The following is a 27,649-nucleotide window of genomic DNA, read 5'->3' as shown; positions in this document are numbered from 1 at the left end:
GACTGAATCATCAATCCCCTCCTTCCTTACTCTCTTCCTCTCCCTCTGTTTCACCCCCAGGTGCCTTGTTACTGGGTGGTTTCCTGTACAGCTGGCAGTTTCCCCACTTTAACGCCCTCAGCTGGAATTTGAGGGAAGACTACTCCCGTGGCGGCTACCGCATGATGTCCGTCACCCACCCTGGCATGTGCAAGCGGGTGGCCCTGCGCCACAGCGTGGGCCTGATCGGCCTGTCAACCTTAGCGCCCGTGCTGGACGTAACCACCTGGACCTTCCCAGTGATCTCCCTACCCATCAACCTGTACATCAGCTACCTGGCCTTCCGCTTCTACCAGAAGGGAGACCGCAGCAGTGCCCGCAAGCTGTTCTTCTGCAGCCTCTGGCACCTGCCCATGCTGCTGCTGCTGGCACTGACTTGCAAGAAGCCTCGCAGAGATCAGGAGGATCCAGCTATACCTCCAGCTTCTTTACCTCTCGCCCTGCAAAGCTAACTAGTTTCATAGGTGCCCCAACACCATTAGGACGTCTGAGACCCTTATTTTAAGTGAGATGTTCCCTCGGTGTCTCCTTAACCACTTGTTGTGTTTGGAGAGGGCTGGATGACAGACATATTATTATAACTGCGTGTTTAATTTGAGCCAGTGGTGCTCACTACAGATCAGGAAATGAGCTGGAAATAATTTGGATCAAAATAGTTGATTTACAGAAAACACACTCAATTATTACATCAGGTTGTAATCATTTCAATGTGTGTGTACTGTATATGCTCTGTATTTATTTATGAAGGGGCCCACCAGTTCCTCTCCATGTTGTACATGACTGATGTTAAATGTTCGTGTACAGTGTAAATTGCTCCTATGGATCCACTCAGGCATCACTGTCTGCGGATTTGTCATTGCATTGTACAAATTGCAAAATAGAAGAAAAGTATGTGTTCTTCATGGTATCAAAGATTTACGGTTGATTTTTCAGTCAGAGTATGAAAATAGGACAGATATGTAAACTGAAGCCACTTGGATGCTGCACTTGATGTCTGTTGACTGTTGTTCGACTTTCACCTGAGCCCAGTTACTTGACAGTTAATAAGCCTCATTGCATTTTGCTACTCAGCAAACACACTGATGGGTCTTCATTCATTTACATAATGCTTTAATTCAACACGGTTCGCCTGCACCAAATGCAAGGGCAAATGCTCTCTAACAATAAACATGTCATGATTGTAGCTCTGTATTTTGTGTCATCATTTACCCATTCACTGTTTCCATTTAAAACTCAATTTAAAAGGAAGTTGTGGATGAATGGTTGTGTACCTGATCAATCACACACAAACCACTACCACACCTCGTTAGGTGGTGGTGCCGACTCAACATCCACATAATGTATGGATTTAAGTTTCAATTATAGCCTTAGAGGATATGCTCGCTTTAAGCACAATCGCCATCCCTCCAATAAGCTCCATTTAGCAGGCCACCTCTGCACCTGTCAGTCAACATGTGCTCCCCTTCCGCCTCTTTTTCCCCTTGTTTTGGTATTCGGTTACATTTCCATCACCGCACTCCGAGAAACAAGCGTCCCCTTCCACTCACTGCCATCCTCCTTCCATAAAAGGGTACTGGGGGATTTAGCCAAGGCCGGGAGACCTGAAACGGCTCGACATCCTCGTAAAGTGTCTGACCGGATACAGAGTTTCATATCAGAGGCTGAAAGGGGAGCATTGGGGCCAGCTGTTACAGTTGGGAGAAAAGTGGGGCGAAAAGCGCGCACACATACACCCAACCTGTGTGGAGATTGAATGTCCTATCCAACCTCCAGGGCTCAGTGTGATGGCCTGTCATGGTTTACAACATCCGCTCCTACAGAGGTAGAGTGGTGGCCCTGGTGCTGTCTAGTCCTGTCAGCCAGGAGAACAGTTCTGCTCCCTTTTTCCATTTCTGGAGTTATTTGAATTTGGTGTTACTTCTACTTGTCCTCTTAATGGTTGAGCATATGAATCATATTTTGTATTCAGCATTAGACCTATGGCTGAGCTTTCAACCCACAGATCCCTTCCTCAGATTATACAAGAGAGATGTCTCTGAGCTGCTGTTCTCATGAAAGGTAAATCCATCCTTTGAAATTATCATTCAAAATAGTCCTGGGCAAGTTCATGCTCAGATTTAGACATGCAGTTAGAGAAATGTTCTGTGGGGATTTTAAAGCCCCTGTCCATTAAAGAATATGTTTTGCCTTTTTTATAACTTGGATGTTTGAGCTTCCTTGTACAGGATGATGTATGCACAGAGTTTTACGCTGTTTTTAATTTCCTCTGCTGAAGGAGGAAAAGTCCCACCTTAAAACTGACATTTTGATGCATACGTACGATCATGATTTTGTGACGACATAAGTAATTGAAGCTGTTCATTGTCCGATATGTAACATAAACAATTGGGATGTGGAAAGTGGAAACCTCCAGTATAAAAGTAGTACAAGAAGAAGGTGATATCTCTGGTATTTTCTTATGTGAAATTAAACTTCTGAAATTCATATTTTTGCATTTTCAGATTATTGATTTGTCAGGGAATGAGAAGGAGTAGATGTAACTAAGAATTTTTACTGAGGTAAGTACACTTCTTTCTGAGATAAACATATCAGACAAATTATTATTCAAAGCAAACTATTTTTTATCTTTTAAAAGAAGCCTAGAGGCATTTTTAAGTATTTTAGTGACTTTGCAACTTGGTAAATCATGCAGGGAGACCATAAGGTCCTGCAGGGTACCATACATCACCTCACATGAAAGAGCAGTTGACTACTAAATCCTTAAACATTTTAGATTTATCACATTTACTTTTGTGTAAATTGTAGAAAAACTTCAAAAAGTCCATTATTATTTCATAAGCCAATTATAATAATAACTTATTTCACTTCTTTTGATGCATAAAGAACATGGAGGTTTCTCTCTTTCCCATTGCTGATAGCAGTCATTAAATCATACATGTTATTTTGTAATCCAGTGTGAGTCTGAGTTTTAATGCCAGAGTCAACAAACTGAAGAGCAAAATATGCATCTGTAAACAGGAGAGGCTCCCCAAACGGCAATATGCCGTCAACCCCGGTGCTGCAGCTTTAATGTCCACACTGAGTCTCACATCAGAGAGGGGGAAATACTGTACAACAGCTCGGATTCCAGGATTCTTCAAACCAAGCAGTGAAATCTCAGGATGACGGATGACCTCTGGCCTCTCTTCAAAGGTCTGTTCTTGCAAAATAGAACCCAAAGAGCTGCAGTGATCCTAAAGCAACATTTCGACTAAAACTATACAACCAGCATTGTAAAACTATCTACTTTAAGTCCCTGTAGAAATATTAGAGTAAAAATTTTGAAAAATGATTTTGAATCCAGGGGAGAGAACGATAAACTATTATTTAACACAATCACAAGCAACAAGTTTCGTTCAGATGATATGTTCATTTAGTGTTTTCTCAGTCAGTTATTTCGGCATGACTTTGACCACGTTGCTTGCAGCCTAAACTGGAAAAGAAATGCCTTCATGTTCACATACAATAATAATAATAATAAAACATATCTAAGTAGATTTAATCTGTTCGTTCGTTTTGAAGCATAAAATTTGTCTGTCTATAGGTCTTTTTCATACGCGGCCAAAGATCCCGGGGTTTAAATTACATGTCTGTTTTGACTCATCTCCAGTCTCATGAAACATTCGCTGCAACTTTCTTTTTTTTTTGTCCTTCTCCTTCTCTCTCTCAAAATTGGGAATTAAGTGCGTGTATTTCCAACGTTGATTTTTAAACAGAGGGTTTGTTGGGCTCTTCAACTTCTCTCAGATCTTTCAAAATGTTTGTGTAGCCTGCATGTAGGGGATAATTATGTTTAAAAAATAGCCTATAGGCTACATTTTAGAATTTTGATTCATTCTGGTGGTATGTGGGTAGAGTTTTTTATTATTATGCAGACGCTCTAGCCATATCATATCATATCATATCTTTCAAAGTGAAAATCCTTATAATAAGCTATTTTTGAGAAGAATAAACTGATGGTTAATAAACAGGCTGTTAATGAATTTGCCTTTTCTGCTAATTTGCTGCTCATCGAAGAGACTTCTCAAGTATAAGGAGACCTTCATGTCACAAATAAGGCAATAAGAAAACAACAAAGCCATGGAAGAGCATTAGAGATTTTTAAGAGCATGGAAACTTTTGAAATATTTTGACTGTTGAATAAGTTCATCTTTACAATACAGTCCCCTTTATTTTAGCCGTGTGTTGACGTGTTGTAGGTAGCCTATGTAGCATAATAATCGTTCTGTAAAAACAGGCTGGAGAAGTAAAGAAAGTTACTATAAAAGACACATTTTATTAAGACACATGTCACAAGGGGGAAAATATAAAAGGAAATAAAGTGCATAGGAAGCCATTCTTGTTTATAGTTCTTTTGCCATAAATGCTATTAAATTATATAGGTTTCATCATTATACTCATGATAATTATTATTATGCTTATTTTTTCAGATTAACAATTTCCAGTCGCACAAAATTAATTATGAGTAATTATATAATTAATTAGCCTATATAATTAAAACAATTTATAATTTATTTTTTTAGTTTGTTTTTCTCTGTGTAATTTAATAAATATAAATCGTGAACAATATGTGACCTCTTCATTAAGATACTTCTCATTCAGTGTCAGAAGGAAAGTCAGACTGTCTCATTTGGCAAAGTCTGCGTTAGTCTGGCCTAAAATTCTTTAGGCGTTTAGATAACATTTTCCCTAAAAATGTTCTTAATTTTCAAAGCTCCTAATTAAACTGGTTTCGAAGGGGTATTTTATTGTTTATTGCCTAGTAAGAATATGGCACCAAAGGGTTGCAATGTGTAAACCATGTTGGAATAAACCTGCAGGAAACATTTAAAGTCGTCTAAACTCATTTGAAGAATATGTGTGTGTACGGGGACATGAGAAACAAAAGTTAATTGGGCTCTATGCCCAATAAGAAAAGTTTTCCAAACTCTCAGCAGCGTCCCGCATACACGCTTCATCTCCATACCGGGGATCCCACGGCCGGGACCGCCCATGCCTCCCTTTGATTGGCCAGCTTCTATCAACACACTGCTCCACATTTGTGTTCCGTGCAGCTATTGGCTGCTGCTGCTGTCACTCTGCCGCATGTGTCTCTATAAGGTCTCGTGCTCCACTAGCAGTTTTAACAAACCTGAGATGAGCCTGGAGCTGCACAGCGCTACAATTCTCCAGATTATAACCACAACTATGATAAAAAAAATCCTCAATGCCTTTTCATTCCTGGATATATCATCCTCTTCGAATATATTTAGATTAGTTTTTTTGTTTTAATTTGTAAGTTTTATTTAGGCCTATTTTTAGTTTTAGGTGAGCATGTGCGTAATTTTGCGAGGGTTGCCGAGGTGCCACCGGGACTGAGTTGGGCAATATGCGCCGCTGGGATATGATTTTCAACCGAAAGGCTTATGGAATATAGCCTGATTTGCCACAGCCTGTATGCCCTCTGGTCTAGCCCCGTGAAGAAGAAACTAATACTGCTCAGCATCATGTTTTTAATCTGGGTATACATGCTGTACTCCTGCGTGGGCTACTGCTCCACCATGCCAAGTTTGGTGGTGGACAGTTACCGGGGCAAGGAGTCTGGTTCGGCGGTTGGCAGAAGGACAGATAGCAGCAGGACGGACCTGGTGTCCAGACTGCTGGCCAAACCGCAGCCGTGGGAGGATATAGAGAGCGACTACGAGGAGCCGTCCATCAGGACCGCCGCGTCCAGAGACCTGCTCAATAACGAGCTGGAGACGGACAGAGGCGACGACTGGGACGAGATGCGGGGCGAGCAGCAGAGAGCCCCGGAGCCAAGCGCCATGTCCAGCTTCTCCAACGGCTCCGGGAGCAAGAAGCTGCCGCAGGCAATCATCATCGGGGTAAAGAAAGGAGGGACCCGGGCTCTGCTGGAGTTTCTCCGCGTTCATCCCGACATCAGAGCCGTGGGAGCGGAGCCGCACTTCTTCGACCGCAACTATGAGAACGGACTGGAGTGGTACAGGTATAACTGGTTCATTTGGCTCTACTACGTTTGGATGATGCTTGAATATGTCCAGAAAACAAAATGCTTGTACTTGTGCCATTTTAGATGATATTATTAGTCTACTCCATAAAATAAATGTAGCTATAGGGTTTGAGAATACAGTGCTGCTCAACAGTTATGCTGATATTGTATCTGTGAGCCAATACCGCGGAATGAATATGTGTTTGATAAAATAGTGTTTTGTCAGATATTTTAATGTTTTTTTTTTTTATTAATTCCCTCAGCAACATTAACACCGTTATATAGGCTACTCTCTAACAAGCTAAATAACTCCAAATTCGTTTACAAGGACACTAATTTGGACTTCAAAAGACTTAAAAGAAGCTTATAACAAATTTAGATTTTTTTTTTTTTAGTATAGTTATAATCCAGCCAGTTAATGTTTATTCCAAACTGAACACTTGAAGGTAAATAAACACGGTGACTTACTTGGGTTGTGACCCAAAGTGTTTTGTTTTATGTCGTCAGGTTTTTGGGTCGCACATAGGCCTATTATCCCTTATTCATTTTATTAGTTCGTTTTTTTTATAGGTTTGATGTCAGACTTGTGTTATGGTGTGTGTGATTTGAGAAAGCACTGACTTGTGTCACATTATGAGGCTTGCTGGGAGATTACAGGCTGGCCGGTTTCTGCGATGTGCAGTGATCTCTATTGGACACAGTGCAACACTGCACCTCCGCGGTCCCCGGGCTTTTCTGTCAAGTTAAAACGTGCAATTAGTTGTATATTGTGTTTTGTTACGACTTTGACACGTTCTTATAAATGAAGTGTGGTTTATTTAGAGCAGGTGTGGGCGTTGTGTTGATTTCAACTTTCGGTAAGCTGTTGTTACATGATGGTGAGCGCATGTATGACTAAATGTGACCCAGCAGAAACGTTTTATGCTTTCTTTCAATGCATTGTGATGAAAGCCTTAACGTGCACTTGACTTGTTCCAGCATTTTTGAGAACTGAAAAAATTGAAATATTATAGTGTTTGGTCATTTAGAATATTTAAGCTAATAGTGTTTACAGACCTTAAAGGGTTTATATCGTTTTGACCATTCTTATGTCAATAGGCTCCACGGGCCCAATACTCTACGCTGCATGAAAAAGGGATCTGCAAGACAAAGTGAGGATCCATCTTAGAACAATACCCGCAACAAAACCGTTTAACATCTTCAGAGGCCGACAAACTAACATTATCCTTGTGATTTACATCACAAAGTGTTAATATAAGGAGTTTAGGACCTGTGGAGTTTAATGGGTGTATATAAAAGCCCCTAACACCCCCAGCTCGTTCATAAAATCCAACGAAATTTGCTCCTTTAGTTTTTCAAATCGGTCATCAGTTTTTTTGATTTGTCTTTAGTGTAATTGTATCTGAATAATGGCAGTGTTGGTCATTGTGGTCATTATTTTATCCATAACAGGGGAGGTTATGGCTAATAATTTCAGATGGCAAAATCAAATTATTGATTGCAAATTGATGCAACTTTAAATTCGTAGTATTGTCTGGCTTTTGCGGACCTTCACATTGAATAGACTGTGAAATGTCAAGTCTTGTTGCCTCTAGTGTAGTTAATGCGCGAATTGCACGAAGTTGTATCTGAGTATGAAAAAGGGAGAGCCCATCTGACAAAGTGAGAAAAAATAATTTTGGATTTCGTGGCCGCTCGATTAACGGATTTAAATAATGCAAGACCTCGAAGGGGGCCCCAACAGTGTTAAGGAAAAAAAGAAGAGCCAAATGGGAAACCAAGTTTTGGCAGCATTCAAAATAAAGACACATATCTTTGATAGTTTCCTGTGCTTGCTTTGATAGAAACAGATTCACCGCAGGTCTTTTGGTTTGAGTTTGGAGGAAGGTTATTTATTATTTATTTCCAACTTTTCTTGTGATTTGTGGAAAAGTGCTTTCTGCTAGTTTTTTAGGCCATGAAATCGAATACTTTTTAAGCCAGCCATGACTCAAGGTTTTCTGCTGAGATAGAATGGAAGCATAATGTCTGGAGCTAAATTTCACTTTTAGTCACATTTTCTTCCCTGTTGGTGCCAGAAAATAACATCACATGCTCAGTCCCACTCACATGCATACGGAAATACACAGAGAACAATTGTGGAGTTCTCATTTTAATTTTTCATTCAACGTTGAATACTTCAGCAGTGTGCAATTCCACATAACTTTTGTTGTATGTGATGCAAAAAATAATGAACTTGGTTGTCTCTCTGACTGAATTTCAGAGCAGTGAAATCTGTCTTGACCTACTGCTATAGAAGATCTGCAATAAGAAATGTATTTTTCAGTGAAACAGCTGGTGTAAGCAGTCCCTGTAGTGGGGGAAAAAAGTTTTAGTGATCCTAATTCTCCAGTGAGGATGGATCGAGCAAGGAAATCATACTTCATTCATTGCTGATCCTCCAAAGTTTCCCATTAGGACCAGATACTGGCGGTGACTTTGGAGAGAAAGTTGGAATGTTCCAGACAGAGGCAAAATTGCATGGCATTGAAATATATTCTGTTGGAATATGATCTGATCACGGTGAGGGTCATTTATGGAGGCGGGTGTAGACTGTTGTGTGTGTGTGCATGAGTGTGCGAGTTGAGCAATTCACCTCTCCTTGTTTGTTCATTTGCACAATCTCTCTGCCATCCACTATTGTAACTAGCTTGCACCATCTTTGCCTCCCCCAATGGATACGCATTTAGAGTTGGAATTCCACCAAGTAAATGCAGCCATACAGGGAGCAGAAAGGACTCGGGGAAGGCAGTGCACAGTGAAGAAGTTTCAAAATGAATGGAGGTGGTTATAACAAGTCTTATTGTGGATTTCCGATGTACTTTGACAGTTTTTATTTGTGCCAAAGACAAACACATGATTCATGCTTTTGACCGAGGGGTCCTTGTATCAGGAGGTACACATTTTCAGAGTGAGGTCATGCATGAACTGGCCCCAAGGAACACACACACACACACATAGAAAGAGAGAGTCAGAGCTCAACAGACCAGTGTGACTGAATGTGAACATTGGTTCATTATTTCTCATCTGCACCTGTTCAGTAGTGTGATGAAAGTCGAGGGGTGTTATCTGATAGCGATAAGTAAAAAAATGTACTTATCTTCAGCACATACATTAATGGGAAATTTAGAGTAATAACATATACAGTATAAATAGAGCTCAGGGTCAGCAGCGTGAGCATTTTGTGAAGCTACAACTAAAGTTATCATGTGTGTTTTTTTATTTGCTACTATGTAATTTGTGGCATTAAAAGTTATGTACTTTTCATAGCCGAAGTTACAAAGAACTTTACAAGAGAAAGCAAAAACAAATATAGGATGAAAGGCAGAGAAGACAATTTAAGGACACAAAGTGCACAAACCACAGAAACAGAAAGAAAAGGCCAAAGAAGAAATGTAGGATTAAAATTTGCAGTGATTTGACTTCTTTGAGACTTGTTGAGGAGTTTAGGAATTAGCACCTTTAGCTATTTTAGCGGTTCTGTATATTTACAGTTTGTTTGAAGAGTCATTTTTATCAAACTGTGACTCATGCAGATAGTTCAAAGTCTACTGTTTCCACACTGCTCCAGTTTTCTTAATAAACAAGAGGTATTTTATTTACTCCTAACTCTTGTTGACGGCAGCCTTCATCTCGTCCTGTCAGTCTGTGGTGCATGTCGCTCTCTTCATCTTCCATTTAGCCGTATTGGCTATGAAGGGGCTTTGATATATAATTACTGTAGTGTGGTTTTGCTGTCGTGTCGCGGGCTCTGGTCTTAGCTCGCTGTCAGGGCCCGGCAGTGTTTACGCTGTTGCTCCTCCCTCGGAGTGGCTTTAGCATTAAACAAGGAGCTCAGAACATGTTGGAGCAAACGTGGTTATAGAGTTCATGGTCATATGGGTGGTATGTGTTATATTAGAGTGGTGTTATGTTTGCTGTATTGCAGAGATTATTTTAACTTTGCAGTTTCTGTAAAGTTTCAGAAATTGTTATTTGCTGATCTCTACGGTGGGACATTTTTAAGGTTAAATGTTTTCTTCTAGTTTTGAATTTAGTGAACTGTTCTGTCTTAATAATACAAGATGTAATACTTGGAGCCCACACACTGAACTATATAATTTTTAGTCTTTGTGTGATGTGGTTTGTGATCAAAGATTAGGCTTCAGTCACTGTCGAGAGACTGGTGGGATTGAATCGGCGCCATCCCTGAGCAGGATGTCTCTTTGGTCAACCTTTGTATCTAGTCTGTGGTAATTCACTGTGGAGGTGAACAGACTGACAAAGCATCATCAGTAAAAGCTACTTATAGCGCCACACACACAAAAAAAACACAAGAGGAGCATTGTTGAAAAGGTGCCCCCCCCCCCAAAAAAAAAATCACTTTCCGCTATCAGACTTGGGATACTTGCGGAAGTCTGCGCTGTTTGAAAGCCGTTATCTAAAGGCCGATCCACCCCCACGGAGCCAGACTGCAGCTCCTGGCCATGTCAGGGACAGTTCTGGATGGGTGCACGTCCTTTTATCTGTTCACCACAGGGGTGCTCCTATTTCCATGTAGGTGACCCATCCACTCTCTGTTGCCACTGACCTCGCCCCGCTTCCTTCCTCTCAATGGCCAAAAGAGGCCACCTGGTTCTATAGAGCTCCAGTGAAAGGCGTCAAATCAGCATTGTTCCCAAAACATCTAGTACTGATGTTTGCATACACGGGATGTTATGCAGAAAGCCAGTAGGTATAGAAAAGTGCCGTTCAAGTGATGTAGATGCTGCGTGGTTGATACAGGCTCAGCTGTGAAGCCACAAATCATTTTCATCTCCAGTCACAAAAGAAAGAAAGACTCGACGCCATACACTAACGTCACCATGGCCTGCCTCCTCTGGGATAGCCAGTATTGATCCGTCAGGCCTGATTGGAGGTAATGTGCAGAGATGGGTTAAGGGCCTTTGACTGGGGTCAGACCCACGTCTGCTTTCTGACAGGGTCTGTGTGTTGACCATCTGTAGGGCTACAGAAAGCTGCTGGAACCTACAAACCCCAGTGGGGATTTTACAGCCGTTCCTTGCAGAAAACAATAGTATGACAGCGTGGTTTTAAAGCCTACTGAGTTATGTAAACAAGGATGATTTTTGTTTTGTTTTAAAAATCAGCATTTGACAGAATCAACGAGCACTGAAACTGTAAGTGGCTTTAACTCAGTTACAGTTTTGGAGAGGACAAAGATGAATTCAGATTATTAGATACTTTGGCACTCTGATTGTTTCCTGATTCCTGGAACTCAACGGCTCCTCAGGGACGAGCGCCCGGCCAGCCAAGTGTACAGCTGACAACAGGTTCTCATCCTCTGCTCAAATCCTCCACCGCTGCAAAACAAGCAGTTTGAAACTGTGCCTCTGTGCTGGCTAAACTTCCACCTTGAGTTCCCAAATGAGTGGATTATTTGTTAATGGTGCCTTGTTTCCCCTCAGTACCTCCCAGTTCCTCCCCCAAACATCATCCTCAAATCCCTCCCTTATGAACTGCCTTTCTCCATTCTCCAGCTGTGCACTTGCGCTGCTGGTATGTAAGAATAGTGTCACATGTCGTGCTCGGTTCGTCCAATCCTGGGCGGGGTTCGCTGCAGGCCTCGCTGACCACGAGTGGCTGTCTCCCAGAGAAGCCTTTGGTCAGTGTGAAGGGACGGAGGTCCTCTCTCCCTGCTGCCTAAGCTGGCATGGCTCATCCGAGAATGGAGAGTGACTGGGGAGTGGAGAAACAGTGAAAAAGGCAGCTTTCATCCCCAAATTACGACCGGTTAATTGTGAAAGGGGGGACCTGTGGAGAGGGGCGTTGCAGCACTGCACTGTGGTGGTGTCCAGTGAGTGCTACCCACAGCAGTGAAGACAATATGGCCGCTACAGACAGGAACCTCCTGCTGGAGCTGGGGATAAAAGCCACAGAGCCTGACAGGAACTTGCTGTCAAACATTCACACACTCCTGAATTCACACAGTTGATGCAAACAGAAAAACTCAAGCACACACACTCTCATTTTAAAAAGTGTAGGCTATTGTTTGTGCTCACTCACACTGGCGGAAGACTTGTGACTTCTGCCGCAGTGTGTCTTTGCAGTCTGTGCAATTCAAAATCAACAACAATGAAAAATACTCATAAAGAAGTCTAATGAAGTAGTATTGGAAGAAGGAAGGAAGCGTAGGATGAAGAAAGCTGTGTACAAACCCTCCCTCTGTGCTACGTGTGAATAAGGCCCTTTTTTTAACAAGGTGATAATTTGGATGTTGTTACACATGTCAGAACAGAACCAGACATCCTCCCTTCAGAGTTAATGGTCATTCACTGCTGCTAAATAAACACTCTTTAGCGCATTAAAAAATCTTCCCCTGGAGGCTGGAAGAAACAAACACTCTAATATGGTTCTGTTAATCATTCACTGCTACTCTTGTTAATGATAGGTTAGTCGGGGAACTCCTTGCTGCTTTCCAAAGAAAAGAAAATGTAGCTGAGGAGAAGGTGGAGGAAGAAGAGAAAGTGATGACCTGTAAAGCTTCACTTGTCCCAGGTATTAAGTCCCAGAGGTAGCCATTAGGGTGCTGGAGAGTGTGCCTGCCTCTGGGAAAGCGGAGGACACATACACACACACACACACACACACACACACACACACACACACAGAGCAACTGAGGTCTCCTGAGGTTTCCATTAGCCTGGCAGTAAAAGAGCAGAGCTCATTAGAAGCCCTGAGTTGTCTCTCTGCACCATGGCTGCTCGACACTAGTCACTCTCTCCATTTAGATGTACTCCCAGAGCTGTTGGGCTCTCTCATAAGAGCTGTAAGAACACTTCAGCTCAACTCCAAGACAACCTGGCCAAACTTAACTCACTTCCAATTATTTTCCACCAAGAGTAGTTTTTCTCTCCTTGTTTAACTGATCAGAATCAGAACGCTGTCCTTGAAACAGCGGTCTGTAGCTTTGGGAGGCAGCAAAAATACTGCACTGCTATAAAACTGCAACAAATCAGAAAAAAGATTTTCCATTTTGCAAATGAGAAATTTAGAGGTTTGTGCATTTTTAGCAAAGGTATGCGAGTGTTTACTCAGAACTCTGGATGTGCACTGACAATGAAACATCATAGTGGATTATGTAGTTAAAAAGAAGAAAAAACTTTATTTAGCTGTCGAAAAGATTTATGAAAACAAACATCGTCTGAAGTCTTCTGGCCCCGGGCTGACATATAGTATTAAGCTGGCATTTCTCAAATATCTTCTTTTTTTTTGGCGCCTGCTCCCCTTTTTTGTCTTTGCTCCCATCACAAAATAGCTTGTCTTCCTGGCACCAAGTTAGAGCATATCCTGTTTCACTTCTAACCAAGAGGCTTACTGATAGAGATACAGAGGAGGGGTGAAAACATTTGTCATCGTGTTCCACAAACACCCCCTGAATGAAATAACGAAACCCTGAAACTGAACTACTAGCTAAGATGTCTGCTTTTGGCAGTACTTCGTAGCAGAACGGTTAAAATGCCTGTTCTTAACAGTAATCATCTTGTCTTCGGGGCGCTCAGAGATATTGTAGGAGAGAACATCTAGGCTCAAATCCAAAGAAAACTGTAGGATTGCCTGAGGATTTCTGCTGCCACTCTTTCCATCTCTGAAAGCATCAGGTTAATTGTCACAATTGGAGCTATCGTTACTCAATTTAGCTAATTATATGTTAGCTTGGGAGGCAGCCTGTCGTTAGGAATTTGTAAACCATTAACCTGCAACAACAGCTGCAGTGTGAGTAATGGAAGCAAAATAACAGCCCAAACACACAGGAAGATGGTTTTCTGCTCAATGAGTGACATATAGTGGAGAGGAAATCCCCTCCGTCTCGCACACACACTTTGTAGTTCACCTGTCTTCAAAAAGGTGTGCAGGCAGTTACGGATGACAGCCAATTCAAACAGGATGCAAAGTAGCTTGCTCGCTCCCTCTCTCTCTCTACGTCTGCTTTTGTGTGTATGTGTGTGACTGCGTGTGTGTCTAGGGAGTGGGGGTGGTGGCATGTATGTTCTTCTGGAGTCTGTTTCATCTTTTATTCATCTTCGCTGTAGCTAGATCAAGGAGTCATGTGCCTCTTGATGCATGTCAAGTGTCAGGAAATCAGTCAGAATGGCTGATTCTGCCTGCACACGCACACAAAAACATCTAGAAATCCTCACACTCGCTCACACACACACACACACACACACACCTGCAGACCTTCATTGTTGTTTTTTATCCTTTCACGGTTCGTCGGTTTATTTCGTCCGAGCTGTCAGTCGCACACTGATACTGACGGAGCAGAAGAATGTGTGGCTAACACCTTCAGCAAACACCCAGAGCAAACACACTGATTAGTGAGGATTACTAGTGCTAAACAAATTCTGGGTAATATCGCCAAGTGGTGGATTTCAGGGAGAGAGTGCGTGTGTGTCTGCTGCAAGAGTTTGTTCTCAATACAATGAGTAGCCTGATCGCTGCAGCAGTGTCAGGTGACTCATCTTGTATCCCATGTCAAACAAAGCGGTGAGATGTTGTGTTAAGTGTTACCAAAACGATGGGATCTTTCACCTCTTTTAAGCCAGAAGAATGTTTGGCAGCATCTGTGAAAACCTGGAGAAAAAACCCAACAAAACACTTCTGTAAGCATGCTGTTGCACATTCATGAGAGGAAGGGAGGAGGTATTTCTACTTTCTACCCTCCACCGTCCCTTTCACCAACTCCTCTGTTTTATTTATACCACATGGTGGACTCCTTCGCTTCACTGCAGGGTTATTAACACTCGGTAATTCCAGGCAGACATCTATGGCCACAAGCTGATGTGGTTCCAGGCCTGAAAGTCCCTTATGGCTCCACACATTCCTGTGTTGTTTTCCAAAGGTGCCAAATAGCAACAAATATACTTAAAAACAGATTTTCCGAGTAGGAAAAATGATAGTTACTTATTGAATTGAATAATTTGTGCTTGTCACGCCTCTGCGATGCCGCCCATCACAAGGCGACCACAATGGTATAAGAGCCGGATCTCTAAGCCTCACTTAAGTATTTTCAGGACGTAACAGAGGGGGGTATCTGAAGCTGCGGCTAGGGGTAATGTGCTGTTGGGGTGTCTGACATGTAGTCCATGACATTATGTGTGGTGGTTAGTTTTCTATTTATTTATTCTGCTTTATTAGTGTCTGATGTTGCCTCCAAAACCAGGCTGGGTATGAGCCCAAAACCAGTCTGGAGGGTCTGTGACCGCAAGGCCTGACTCCCCTTCTCTCCTTCTTTCTGTCTTTTCCTCCCTCATTGAATCACATTCTCTCTGTCATTCACTCTCTCTCTCCTACACACTTTTTACACACAGTTACTCAGGCTGTAAGAGACACTACAATAAAAAATGCTCAACACTGGTGAAGCATGACTCCCTGATTCCAGTGAAAAATGATGGATGGACGGGTTGCATCGGTCGGGTTAACTGCTTTGTTTACATGGAGGGTCAGTAGATTCCCAGGCTGCTCTGACATAGTGCAACTTCTTGATGGAGTTAAGGGTCTGGGAGCTGCATTTATCAACCAGATTAGGAGTCCAGCACAGAGTTTGGGTGTCAAAGTGTCACTGACCAAGAAACGAGACGATGGATCCTTCCAGTTTGGCCACTGCAACTCAGTATATGTTTGGAAAAGCTTAAAATGGTTGATGCTTCATTACACTTTGACCTTAGGACTTGTTGTACAGGCACTGGCCTTTTCCTTAGTCTCCCTTCTTATATTCTTGTTAGTAGAAATATTATAATTAAGTACTGTGACACTAAAGCCTGTACGTGTGTTTTTATTTTTTCATTTGTGCTTGAAGTCTAATTTTATACAAAACCGTACTCAAAAAGAACCTCAATCGTTCACAGATAATCTGTGAGTCTAAGCCTTTTAGACCCTTTATAGCAACCCCTTGTCAACAGTTGCATGTTTCTTGAAAAAGTACAAGTGTTTCACAAGAAGATTGATTGAGAAAAGACATATCTTCCCTCTTTCCTATCTTGTCAATCATCTTGCAACCCCTTAATTTGTTCTCTATCTCAACACTCGCAGTTGGGAATCACTGGTCAAGGCCACCGTCTGTCCTTTTCCTGACTTGTTTTATTTACAAAGACATGCAGTTGTGTAGCATTGGTGAAAATACAAAATTTAGACAGACAACACTGCCCTGAAACTGAGGTCAACAAGACTCAGTCTTCAGCATTTCAGCTAAATATTCATCCTCCTTAGGGACTGGCCAAAAGTTAAACAGTGTATCAATACCCATGTGTACTGTTGTTCGCGTGGCAGTATAGTCAAGCAACAGACAGTAGAAAATAGTCTGCAGTTACTCCATTCATACTGACAGGCCTCTCGACAACAGTATTCCCAGTAATCTGAAAAAGGAATGTAGTTTTCAAACAGCTCTTCTCCTTAATAGCTACATGATATGCACCATCCAATGCAGGACCCCGCCATCCAGGTCTGCATTTGCGATACTAGGCCAAACTGCATTATTAATCCTTTTAGCAGACAGATGATTCGGGGGGGGGGCTTTCACTCAGCCACCTTCTTGAGTTTCCAGTGACACCATTATTCAGTGATGCCTGTTAATTTGAAACCTCAGGCTCGGGAGGAGCACTGACAGTTGACTCTGATCATGTGTAGCATCAGTGAGGGTTCATCATGCAGCAGCTTTTGGGTATTAAGTGACAAGCAGGTGGGAAGATGCATACTTTGTTGTACCCAAACACATAACCAGATACATATAAAAGACAGATACACACAGACACCTCCCCCCCCCCTTCAGCAGACACACCTGCAAGATCTCAGTTTTAAGCAGGGATATCTGGCTCTTCTCAGCCAGGAGATGAACTGTCAAAACGCTCTAAGTGGCCACATACTAACACCTGGACTGCACTCCAAGTGCTTGAAAGAGAGACCAGAAGATGCTTCTGTGACTGCAGCCGGAGCTCGTCTCCCATCGGAGTGGCCCGGCCGACTGCGCCATAAACCATCTTCTCTATTCTTTTAATTTATAGCCAAAGCCATGCTCGGTGGTTAAATATAATGTCAGACTCCAGGCACAGAGTGCAGTATATTTCAAAATGTCTGGCTTCTGTATGTGCTTAAATGCTACTTTGAAAATATTCAGTGAGCCAGCCAATGATGTGCATGCCTACCTCCCTTGTAGTAGCCATAGTGTGTGTGTGTGTGTGTGTGTGTGTGTGTGTGTGTGTGTGTGTGTGTATGCATTGGTATGTGCGTTACATAAACATGTTGCTCACTTCAGTTCCATTTCATAGCATGTAGGCTTCTTGTGCTGTGAACTGAGAGCTGTAAAAGGGAACGCTGGTAATGAACACTGCTTTTATTTACCAGTGACTCATCCCTGAATTCATGAAATGAGCCCTCCGTGTCTGCATGTATCTTCTTTTTACAGTATCAGATTCCGCACATTGTCTTATGAAATATATGCATTGCTGTTTCCTGGGTTGAAAAGATCAAATTTTGAACATGTTCAACTGTGAACGAACAAGCGGTGCTCAAGATCCTAATCATCCAATGAGGATGAGATGTTTCTTTGTCTTTCCTGAAAATGCTTGTAGGTCCACCACATTGGTTCGTGTGAAGGGTTTCGGATAAGAGGCCCTTGGAAGAGAAAGGGACCCTTTCAGTACTTTTGCCTTCATTTCCTCCCTCTCCTTCTTCCCACTTGTGAAGTGTCACTTTGCTATTAGACCTCAAGGCCTGATTGCCAGGGGTTGAGGGAACCTTGGGGATCAGTGGAAGAGAGAATGGGGTGAAGACTGGAGACTGAGGGTTTAATGTAAAGAAAACTCACAGAAGTGAATTGTTGATCATGAATCGGATTTCCAAAAAGTAGCTGATTTATTTGATTTTCTTATCTTGGGTTAATTTCAGCTTGTACTTAGAGCTACTTACTGTTGTGTGTACGCTGTTGTTTTGCGTAGTGTTACCTCCCACAGGGAGATAACACTTGCTCCAGGGTCTTCAAGCCATAGAAACCAGACAGCTTTAGCTTTAAATGCCCATAAGAGAAAAGCCACAGCCTCCTTTCACTGTTGGATACAAAATTACCTCTGATTTGTCTGTATTCAAATAAACAAACCCTAATTTGAGATGCAAATGCTTTCAACATCCAGACATGTGAGACAATTGAAAACCTTTTGTATCGAGTAGAAAATCGACAGACACATGCCACATAGCTTTTTCCTTTTGTCTCTGAGCAAACTAGTCATTTTGTCACGGATGCTATGACACAGACAGCTCAGTGGCAGCCTGTTATCATCAAATCAAATATGACAGAAGGGAGACAGAAGCATCAGACAGAAATAACCCTTTTCCTGCCTGCCGTTTATCTCCACCGGGATGAGGGCTCTTTAAAACAGAGGGCAAAGGGCCGCTTCGCCGGCCCCTGTTTGATGCTGTCATGTGACAAAGGCTTCTGCTTTGTGTCTTATCGCTGTTTTTGGCATGTCTTTTAACTTGGAAATATTCTCAATGGACAAAGGTGCCAAGAAGCATGAAGGGGGGAAAGTCTACAGCTATATATCATGTGAAAGTACAAGCAAGCAAGGGAAATGTTTTGCATCATGATTTTTTAGGTCAAGTTTGTTATTTACAGTTTTTACTATTACTGTTTCCCATATTAGACAATCTAAGTCTGTGGAGTCTATAGTATCTAAGGGGGGCAGGGTGATGTTTGCAGGGCAATTTTGGCACACGTTCCACTTAAGAGCTCTCCAAAAGGCTTCTCTCACTCGAGGTTGAGAAGGACGGAGAAGTGCTCCACTCAGCCGTCGATAAGCACCCCCCCCACCCCCCTCCTTCTCCTCTATCTGCCCCTTCTCTACCCTGCCCCCATTGCCGCCCCCCTGCCCTGACCACTGCCCTGCTCACCCCTTCGTTCAGGGACAATGGCTCACTTTCAAAGAAAAGCAGGAAAAAAGAGGAGCCCGGTGTCAAGGAATTGCCTGTTTGCTGACGGAATCTTTAAAAGCAGCACCTCATAAATCAAAAAAGAGTATAATAGGCATTGTTTCTCCAAGAGCTACTTGTCCCACTACAATTCCCCTCCTCTGTTCCCTTTTCTCTCTTCCTGCCTTTTTTTTTATCTCTTTGGCAGAGAGAGTGGGCAAAGTCAGAGGTGGAGACTTTTTATTAGAGGGGGTCTCTTCTTGTGGATTTGGCGCTTTTTAGGAGTTTCCTCACCACTTTCTTTCTCCCTCGCTATCCAACCATCTCCTTGTTTTACGCTCCTCCAACCCCCAACACTTGATTTTAAAAAAGGATTCCCAGAGCTTGGATCAGCATAATCTATCACTATGCTCATTGTAACTCAGGCCTCCTCCGTATCTCCATGCTGCATTGTCATTTTGAAATCGGATTAGATGGAAACCATTTGCCTCTTATATCTCGGCTCTGGACTCTTTTTGTATGTTAGCACAAGGAATGACAGAAAGCTTGCAGGCAGTATCACCATTGTGCATCGAGAGAATGACGAATAGTTTGCAGTTTAAGTCGAGCATGTTTGGTTTATATTCCTTGAAGACATTCAAGAGGTGCTGTATAAACACTTTTAAGTTGTGGTAGATAATTCATGTGCTTGTGCTAATAATGTGTTGTTTGCATTTATATCTCCAGAAATGGTTTGCTGGTGGAAAGTTCTGTCATACTCTTGCAAAAAAAAAACACACGCTGTATCTGTTTTGATTTCAATACCCTATTAATGAGCTCAGGCTCCACTCCATTCATCCCTCTAATGTGTCAGCAATCAAGAAGATATTATCATAATTAGATCACTGGCACTGCATTAGGATTACAAACATCTGCCAACACCAGTTCCATGAGGCATTTTATTGGTTACTTGGCATTATGCTGTGTGTTTTTCTCTTCTCCCCCACCAATCCCTGGTGTTACATGAATTAGCCATGAGCTAGTTGGACATGCACTAGATTCTATTCCAGTATATTTCCTCTGAGTGTACAGAATAGGTCCAAAATGTACTAAATGCTCTAGGTTGGATTACACAGTATTCGAATGGGATCAGTATCCTAGCCTTAACAAGAAAAACGAGGCTCAGGGTACAACTGGCTAGCAAGAGTCTTATCTGTGAGAGTGTTTTCACTCTGATAGACCAGTGCCCTCGGTTATCTTGCCCTTCCTTTGTTTTCTCCCCCTTTGAGTGCTTTAAACTGCATTTTTGCTGTTTTTTGGTTGTTGGTGTGTCCCTTGAAGTTTTTTCTTTCTTGAGTGTCTGTGATAGTCTTTTTGATTTGACTGTGATAAAGCAGAATGAAAAATTCTAGCTGTTGTAGTTTCCAGTCCATAATACGAACTGCCCCTCCCCTATCCAGCCAGCACCAGAAACGTATTTGATTCCATGTACATCACACAGGCTTGTTTTCTTCTTGGGGCGGTGGCCAAAGAGGGAAAGGTGATCCGCATCCCAATGTCAGTCAAACCGCTCTTATCGCCTCCACCATAATCTAGATTCTGCGGTTGGCCACCAATTCTGAAACCTAATGCTGAGAGAGCAGCGCACATTCACTCTTCCTTCAAAACCAGTTGTTCTCAAGTACCTCTTGATTATATGTCTGTATGTAACATATCTTTGTAAAGCCCATCAGCCAGCCCCCAAACCTACTCTTGTCAAAAAACAGATTCCCTTTCTGAACAAGCCTTATCATCTTTCAGCACTGTAGCATTTTTTTTTTTTTTTGCAGGTCGGATAGGGGGCGGGGGCACTGTGGCACTGCTTATGCCTGAGTCAGCAAGGCAGATTTTTTTTCTCCAATGGTATAAAGAGGGAGGGTGAATTTTGATTAAGTCTGACCACTTTGGAACATTACTTCCAGCAGTGAGGTTTGAGGAAAGCTGAGCTCAGGGAAGACCCACCAGATAATGGAATTCACACGTGTTGTGAGCAAAATTATAACACATACATTATAAAGCTAATCAATTTTTTTCACAATGAAAATTATTAAGGGGTAACAAAGCAGGTTAGCTGCAAATAGAAGGGAGAGGATTAATGAGTCTGCACGGAGGTGGGAAAACCCCAGCTCCTAATCCTTAATATGGTTAAATTCAGGGTCAGACATGTTTAGACATTCCTGTAAATGTTTCCCTGCATTTGATTATGCAGTAAATAAGGGTTTTCTGCTTTCTGTCAGAAGAGAGATATCTTATGAGTGAGTGAGCATGTTGATGTTGGAGAACTGCCTGCACTAATAGCTTTTCAAGCACTATAATAAGGCTAAACAGGCTCAGTGAGTCATTGATTACAGAACACAGTACACTCCATCAACTTGATTACATTATGCAAGTCCTTGCTCTACCTTATCCTTCTCTTAACCTCTTTTTTTGTGTCCTCCATTTTTTTCTGCAGGGAGCTGATGCCCAAGACGCTGGAGGGTCAGATCACCATGGAGAAAACCCCCAGCTACTTTGTGACCAGAGAGGCTCCAGCGAGGATATCCGCCATGTCCCGGGACACCAAGCTGATTGTGGTAGTGAGGGACCCCGTCACTAGGGCTATCTCAGACTACACACAGACACTGTCTAAGAAGCCTGACATTCCCTCTTTTGAGAGCCTCACCTTCAAAAACAGGACTACGGGGCTCATCGACACCTCTTGGAGCGCCATCCAGATCGGCATCTATGCCAAGCACCTGGACAACTGGCTGCAGTATTTCCCCATGGACCAGATCCTCTTTGTGAGTGGCGAGCGTTTGATCAGCGACCCGGCTGGAGAGCTGGGCCGTGTGCAGGACTTCCTGGGTCTCAAGAGGATCATCACAGACAAACACTTTTACTTCAACCAGACCAAGGGATTCCCTTGCCTGAAGAAGGCAGAGGGCAGCAGTAAGCCCCACTGCCTGGGCAAAACCAAAGGGCGGACCCATCCGAACATTGACCCTGAGGTGGTGCAGAGGCTACGGGACTTCTACAGGCCCTTCAACATGAAGTTCTACCAGATGACAGGACATAACTTTGGTTGGGATTGATGTGAAAATCATGAAAGACATTTTTTGTTGATTTGTTGAGAAGTTATTTTTTTCCCTCTATAATTCAATGGCAAGATGTGGAGATATTGCTATATATATGTAAAATGTACAGAAATCTATTTTATAATAATTTATTTTTATTTCTAAGCAATTAATTCACTAAGCTGCCTAACCATATTTGTACATAACATCTGGCCCATATGTTGTTTTTAACATTCCTCATTTTAATTTGAATTCTCCCTTGTGGTCCTGTAAACTCAGTGGATTTATTGGTGCTTATAATGCAGATAATCAGCGATGACTGAACTAGAAATTAGTGTGGAAAGTGTAAAAGCACCATATTACGGGTACAGAGTGCTCACAGAGAAGTGGAGAACACATATCCATGTGCATCCTCATTTATATGTGCATCATAACTTTACCTTAATTTGTTTCAAACCCTGTCATTTGGTGTGGCTCTTTCTATAACGTGTTTCACTGCAACACAGACCTTCCAGTTAAGTTTTCTACAATCCAATTTTCCTGCACTGGCATTGGCCTGAACTGCATATCTCATGCCCCTTTCCACTCAATAACAGGAAGATCAATAGGCCTAATTGATCTTCATTGTGTCACTCATGCTTAAAGTATACAGCAGCCCTTTCATTCTCAGTGCTCCTGCTGCCTGCTCTAATGAATGGCCCATCCATCAAATGTTAAATCCTATCCCCAACCACATAAGGGCCCATGTTAACATTATGCTAATTGGGTAAAGGTAACTGGCAGTTCGATCGAGCCTCCTCTCTCTAACTCCCCATTAGAAACAGTGTTGGCTGAGAGCCAGGCTCTTGCCCTATCCACTCAGTTCAAAGGTCACACAAAGTCTCAATCAAATTTCCTTGAGAGGCATTTGATTTGTTGATGGAAACAGAGCTGAAACACTCAGGGGAGAGTGCCTTGTTTTCACATGAGATGGAAAATCTTTGCGTGAGGTAGCAGAGGTATATCTGTCAGAAATCAAGCATAAAGACAGAAGAGATGACAGACAAACAACAAGTAGGCCTCGCCTCACTGAAATTGCGTGTCTTCAAACAGAAGTCCACCAGGCCCCATCTTAGATCCCAGACTAAATAGATCAAAGGAAGAGGAAAGGTTTCTGTGAAGCACTCTGAGCAGAGCAACAATTGCCTCAGGCAGGGTTCAGTGTCTAAACTCTCTAGTGTCATCAGAAAACCTCATGTGCCATCGTGCATGGCCTATATACTTTATGCCTTATTCACTCTCCTCATCCTCACACATCTCATCTCTCCACAACAGATCTCAACTCTCTACTTGTTGCCAAAAAAAAAAACAACCTTTGGGTTGATATCATGTTACACACAGCTTGAGTCCCTATCTCTGCTTTTTCCCTGCATTGCTTCTCTGTTTTTGTCTTTCTACTTGAATTCTTGATATGCAAGAGGGAGAAAATGCGTAGTTATCATTCTTTGATGTGCCGCCCCATCTCTTCGCAGCGGGTTGTACACTATTATAAGGGCACAGGGAGGTGGCCGTGCTATGCGATGTTATGCTGTGCTACGCTATGCTATGCATGCTCAATGTGATGGCCATTATGAAAATGCAGGAATAATGGGAAGGGATTATTAGCGTCCAGAGGAGGGCTTCATGTCTTTAAGAAGGGCCCAGATTGAATGTACACAACCTATCCTCATACAAAAGTCCCTCAAATCAAATTTAAAGGTCAGATGGTCACTCACTTTTAGTTAAAAGTTCAATTTCAATTGTCCCCTTTTCCCTTTGAAGTTACGAAAATGTGCCTGTTTAACTATCCTAGCCAACAGAGCCCTGCCCCTGTCATTAAAACAGATAATGACCCTAATTCAGCTATTTCTCGTATTTTCCAGTTGAGACCAGTTGTCTGGTTCAGCCTCAAAGCAATGGTTGGTAGCAGGGGAGATGGAGGCTTGTTACACTGTATTTTTTGTAATGCTGTCCTTTACTTTCACTCTGCCAGAGCAAGATACCCCTAGTGAGAATTTATGTGTAGAAAGCCTTTGTCCCCCCTTCTCTCTTTAGTGCAATGTTTGATTATAAAAAAAAAGCATTTATGATGACCTCTCTTGGCAAGCTGTCACATTCTGGAAGGAAAGTCCGACATTTTCCCTGTAACTGATGGAGTACTGCATTTGAATTCTGGTCAAGTTCATGTAACTGAGGGAATATTTGATAAAACAAAAACAACTGGCACTCATGGATTTACTCCATGTTGTTGCATTGGTTATGGTTGAGTTTTATTCAACCTGTTTTGAGATCTAAAAATGTTAAAAATGTTTGTCTTACCCACATATAATATGTATTTAGACTAGCAAATCTGTATGTACAAAAATGAAAAAGACATGTAAATCAAGTATTTTGTGGTATGTACATCAAAGGAATTAATTTTACACAATGCAAAAACAAAATGGAACAGATGTTTCTAGATGATTAAATACTGAACATTCATAATATTTCTTTGTATGAAGAAATAAATAAAAAAGTATATATTTTACCAAAACCTCTTGTGCCTGAATTTTATTTCCTTGATTCTCTCCCAGAGGTTTTTTATTAAATGGCACTCATTTTCTAAGAATACTACATTTGGTTCTTGAAAGAAAATTCTGCCATAAAAGTTGTGATTTTAAGTGAGCTAGCAGAACCAGGCATTAACTGTACTTTTTTTTGGGTTCAGATAAAAACTTTGAGGTCGTTCTCAGTTTTGGCACAATGAGCTGCTTAGGATACATCAAATGTATCTATATGCCCCACTGTGGAGAAATCCATGATTCAAGTGTGTCCATTTTCTTACCTCCATTTATCAGTGTAGACAAAACACAATGTGTTTAAATTATTTACAGTATATGTTTATCAGTCTCTGATATTTATGGAATGGAATTTCATCTGTGTGCAAAGAGCTAAGTAAAGAAAAAATCATTAGCATCCATTTAAAAAAATGTCCCGGTTTCTTCATTTTCATTACTAATTTCTACGAAATCTATTAAAAAATTAAATTCATGTTCCCTGTATCTTTTAGAGTAATGGGGACCTCTCGTTTCCAGAGCTCCCTCCACTGCCGTTGAAATTTCTCAATGCTGTGATCACCACAACTGAAATTCCATTTACCTGTATCTAGTAGAAAAAGAAACCTCAGAGATATCCTGACAACTGGGTAAACTAAACCAAAAGTGTCCACATGACTAGACACCAGTAGCAGTAAATGAGAAAATATGTTTTCATTTGGGTGAACTGACCCTTTAATTGAATGAGGCCTGACCATTTAAGCAGACAAAACTCTAAATGCTCCACTCATTGCATTTTGATACTGCATGGCTGACTGCTGCTAGCGAATGTAGCATTTTATTAGCAAGCTAACACCCAACAGTCTGATTTGTCACTTCAAAATTATTTTGTGCATGTATCTGGAAATTATTGTGTTTTCTGACACGCTGCTTTTATTCACAACAGCTGTGAGCCACACATGTGCACTGTTACCCTGTCCATGATGTAACGTTAGCAGCTTGGTACCAGGACACTCATCCCAAGAAGCCAGGGACCTCTGTTCCAAGGTAAACTAAAAGCTAACTGCTTGTGCTTTCATGCATGTTTGGAGTTGGTGTCTTGGCTCTGTTTAGTTGGTGTTTGTACGTTTACAGTAAATTGTATGCTGGGTGATAATTTCTGCTCTTGTGTGTTTAGCTATGTGCAGTGTATTTGGAATTAGCTGTAAATTAGTTTCCTTTAGTGGCAAGCTTATTTTTTGGTTGCTGTTTGGCATTATGGAACTTTCACACTGTTAATTTAAGTATTGATAAAAAATATAAATAATTATGTTTTAGTATTTCCTCTGTTTCCTCTTGGCTCCCTGCAAGCAAGGTTGCTAGTAATGGATATTGGCTTAAGGGATTTAACCCATTTGCCTTACTATTTTCCTGTAATATTAAGTTGAAATTGGACCTGCTAGATAGTAACATTCACTTTTTCTCCACATATTTTATATTCAGCTCAACATTACTTGTTTGTTTGTTTCAACTTAAAGGGATAGTAAGTGATTGTAGTCCAATACACTTTTTTTTCTTCAGTTTGCTAGATTTCTGTTTTGTATGTTCTCTGAAAAAATGTTTTCCTACACAGCCTTGGCTCTCTAAATGGAAAACAAAGAAAGTGGTGTGGCCCTTGCCACGCAACATTGTTCCAGCCAGTCAGCAACAGATGATATTGGAGCTCGTACACAGGAGTGATTGAGGGAGGGGGGTGTTGGGAGAGAGAGTTCTATACACCTGGCACATTTGAACATGCTGGACTCCAGGCACTTTGATGAAACAGCAGAACAGGAAAAGGTCTGAAGAGTATAAACAGAGAAGAAAGTTATATGACCAGGCAACAGCGAGGGAGTTTCAACGTTGGAGAAACTTTTGAGATTTGAAGTTTGGGGGGTGGAGCTTCTGAGGGAGCACTAAAGAGATGGGTGTATTTGTTTGGCAGTTGAATTCAAATATCTACAATCCTTCTGCAGAATCACTTACTTTCCCTTTAAAAGCAAGGGGGTTATGCGTCAGGTGGCTTTATTATTTTTCATACACCTTAACTAATGACCTCCTGTTCTGTTGCTATACTCCAAACTTCTTGAAACCTTAAGCTTATATAGTATGCACTGATGGTCTTCTCCCGCTCATCAAGATAACATACTGTATGTCTGATTCAGACACTTGTGATTTGAATGTTTGTACTATCTGCTGGACAGTATCTCACAAAAGTGAATACACCCCTCACATTTTTTAAAAATATTTGATTAAATCTTTTCATGTGATCGTGTGATGTCATCAACACTGAAGAAATTACACTTTGCTACAATTGAGTGTACAGCTTGTATAATATACAACAATAATATAATATAGTATAAATTTGCTGCAGCCAATAATGTCTAAACCGCTGGCAACAAAAGTGAGTACACCCACAAGTGAAAATGTCCCGTCCCAGGTGTCATGTGACAATTTGCTGTTCTCTCAAAACAACACATCACACAGCCAATATGTATATATGTATATATGTGTAGACTGCTGACAACAAAAGTGAGTACACAGTGAGTGCAATGTCCAAATTGGGCCCAAAGTGTCAATATTTTGTGTGGCCACCATTATTTTCCAGCACTGCCTTAACACTCACAGGCATGGAGTTCAGCAGAGTATCACAGGTTGCCACTGGAGTCCTCTTCCACTCCATCATGACGACATCACGGTGCTGGTGGATGTTAGAGGCCCCACAGAATAGGGTTTAGGTCTGGAGCCCCAGACCATGACACTCCCACCACCATGCTTGAATGTAGGCAAGACACACTTGTCTTTGTACTCCTCATCTGGTTGCTGCCACACAAGCTTGACAGCATCTGAATCAAATAAGTTTATCTTGGTCTCATCAGACCACAGGACATGGTTCCAGTAATCCATGTCCTTAGTCTGCTTTTCTTCAGCAAACTGTTTGCAGGCTTTCTTGTGCATCATAT

General features: G+C 41.8%; 2 protein-coding genes across 2 annotated transcripts in view; both read left to right on the top strand.

Annotated features, from left to right (window-relative positions):
• Positions 1-1,222, top strand: part of LOC123983451 (protoheme IX farnesyltransferase, mitochondrial) — a 36,553-nt gene extending 35,331 nt beyond the window's left edge. The window contains exon 7 of the mRNA XM_046069708.1: positions 61-1,222. Coding sequence (XP_045925664.1) covers positions 61-491 — 431 coding nt within the window. The 3' untranslated portion in view covers positions 492-1,222. The remainder of the gene's footprint in view (positions 1-60) is intronic.
• A 4,003-nt stretch (positions 1,223-5,225) lies between these two features.
• Positions 5,226-24,516, top strand: LOC123983230 (heparan sulfate glucosamine 3-O-sulfotransferase 3B1-like). The gene is made up of 2 exons (XM_046069404.1): positions 5,226-6,064; positions 21,516-24,516. The coding sequence occupies exons 1-2, from the start codon at positions 5,484-5,486 to the stop codon at positions 22,132-22,134; spliced, it is 1,200 nt and encodes a 399-aa protein (XP_045925360.1). The 5' UTR covers positions 5,226-5,483; the 3' UTR covers positions 22,135-24,516.
• The last annotated feature ends 3,133 nt before the right edge of the window (positions 24,517-27,649 follow it).

The sequence above is a fragment of the Micropterus dolomieu genome, linkage group LG14 (genome assembly GCF_021292245.1).
Source record: "Micropterus dolomieu isolate WLL.071019.BEF.003 ecotype Adirondacks linkage group LG14, ASM2129224v1, whole genome shotgun sequence".
NCBI lineage: Eukaryota > Metazoa > Chordata > Actinopteri > Centrarchiformes > Centrarchidae > Micropterus > Micropterus dolomieu.
This window is presented reverse-complemented; position numbering and strand designations above follow the sequence as displayed.

Excerpts from the sequence above, each read along its gene's own strand:
- LOC123983230 (XM_046069404.1), top strand. The coding sequence starts at position 5,484 with ATGGAATATAGCCTGATTTGCCACAGCCTGTATGCCCTCTGGTCTAGC. Across the intron at positions 6,065-21,515 it reads AACGGACTGGAGTGGTACAG|GGAGCTGATGCCCAAGACGC; the intron begins GTATAACTGGTT and ends TTTTTTCTGCAG.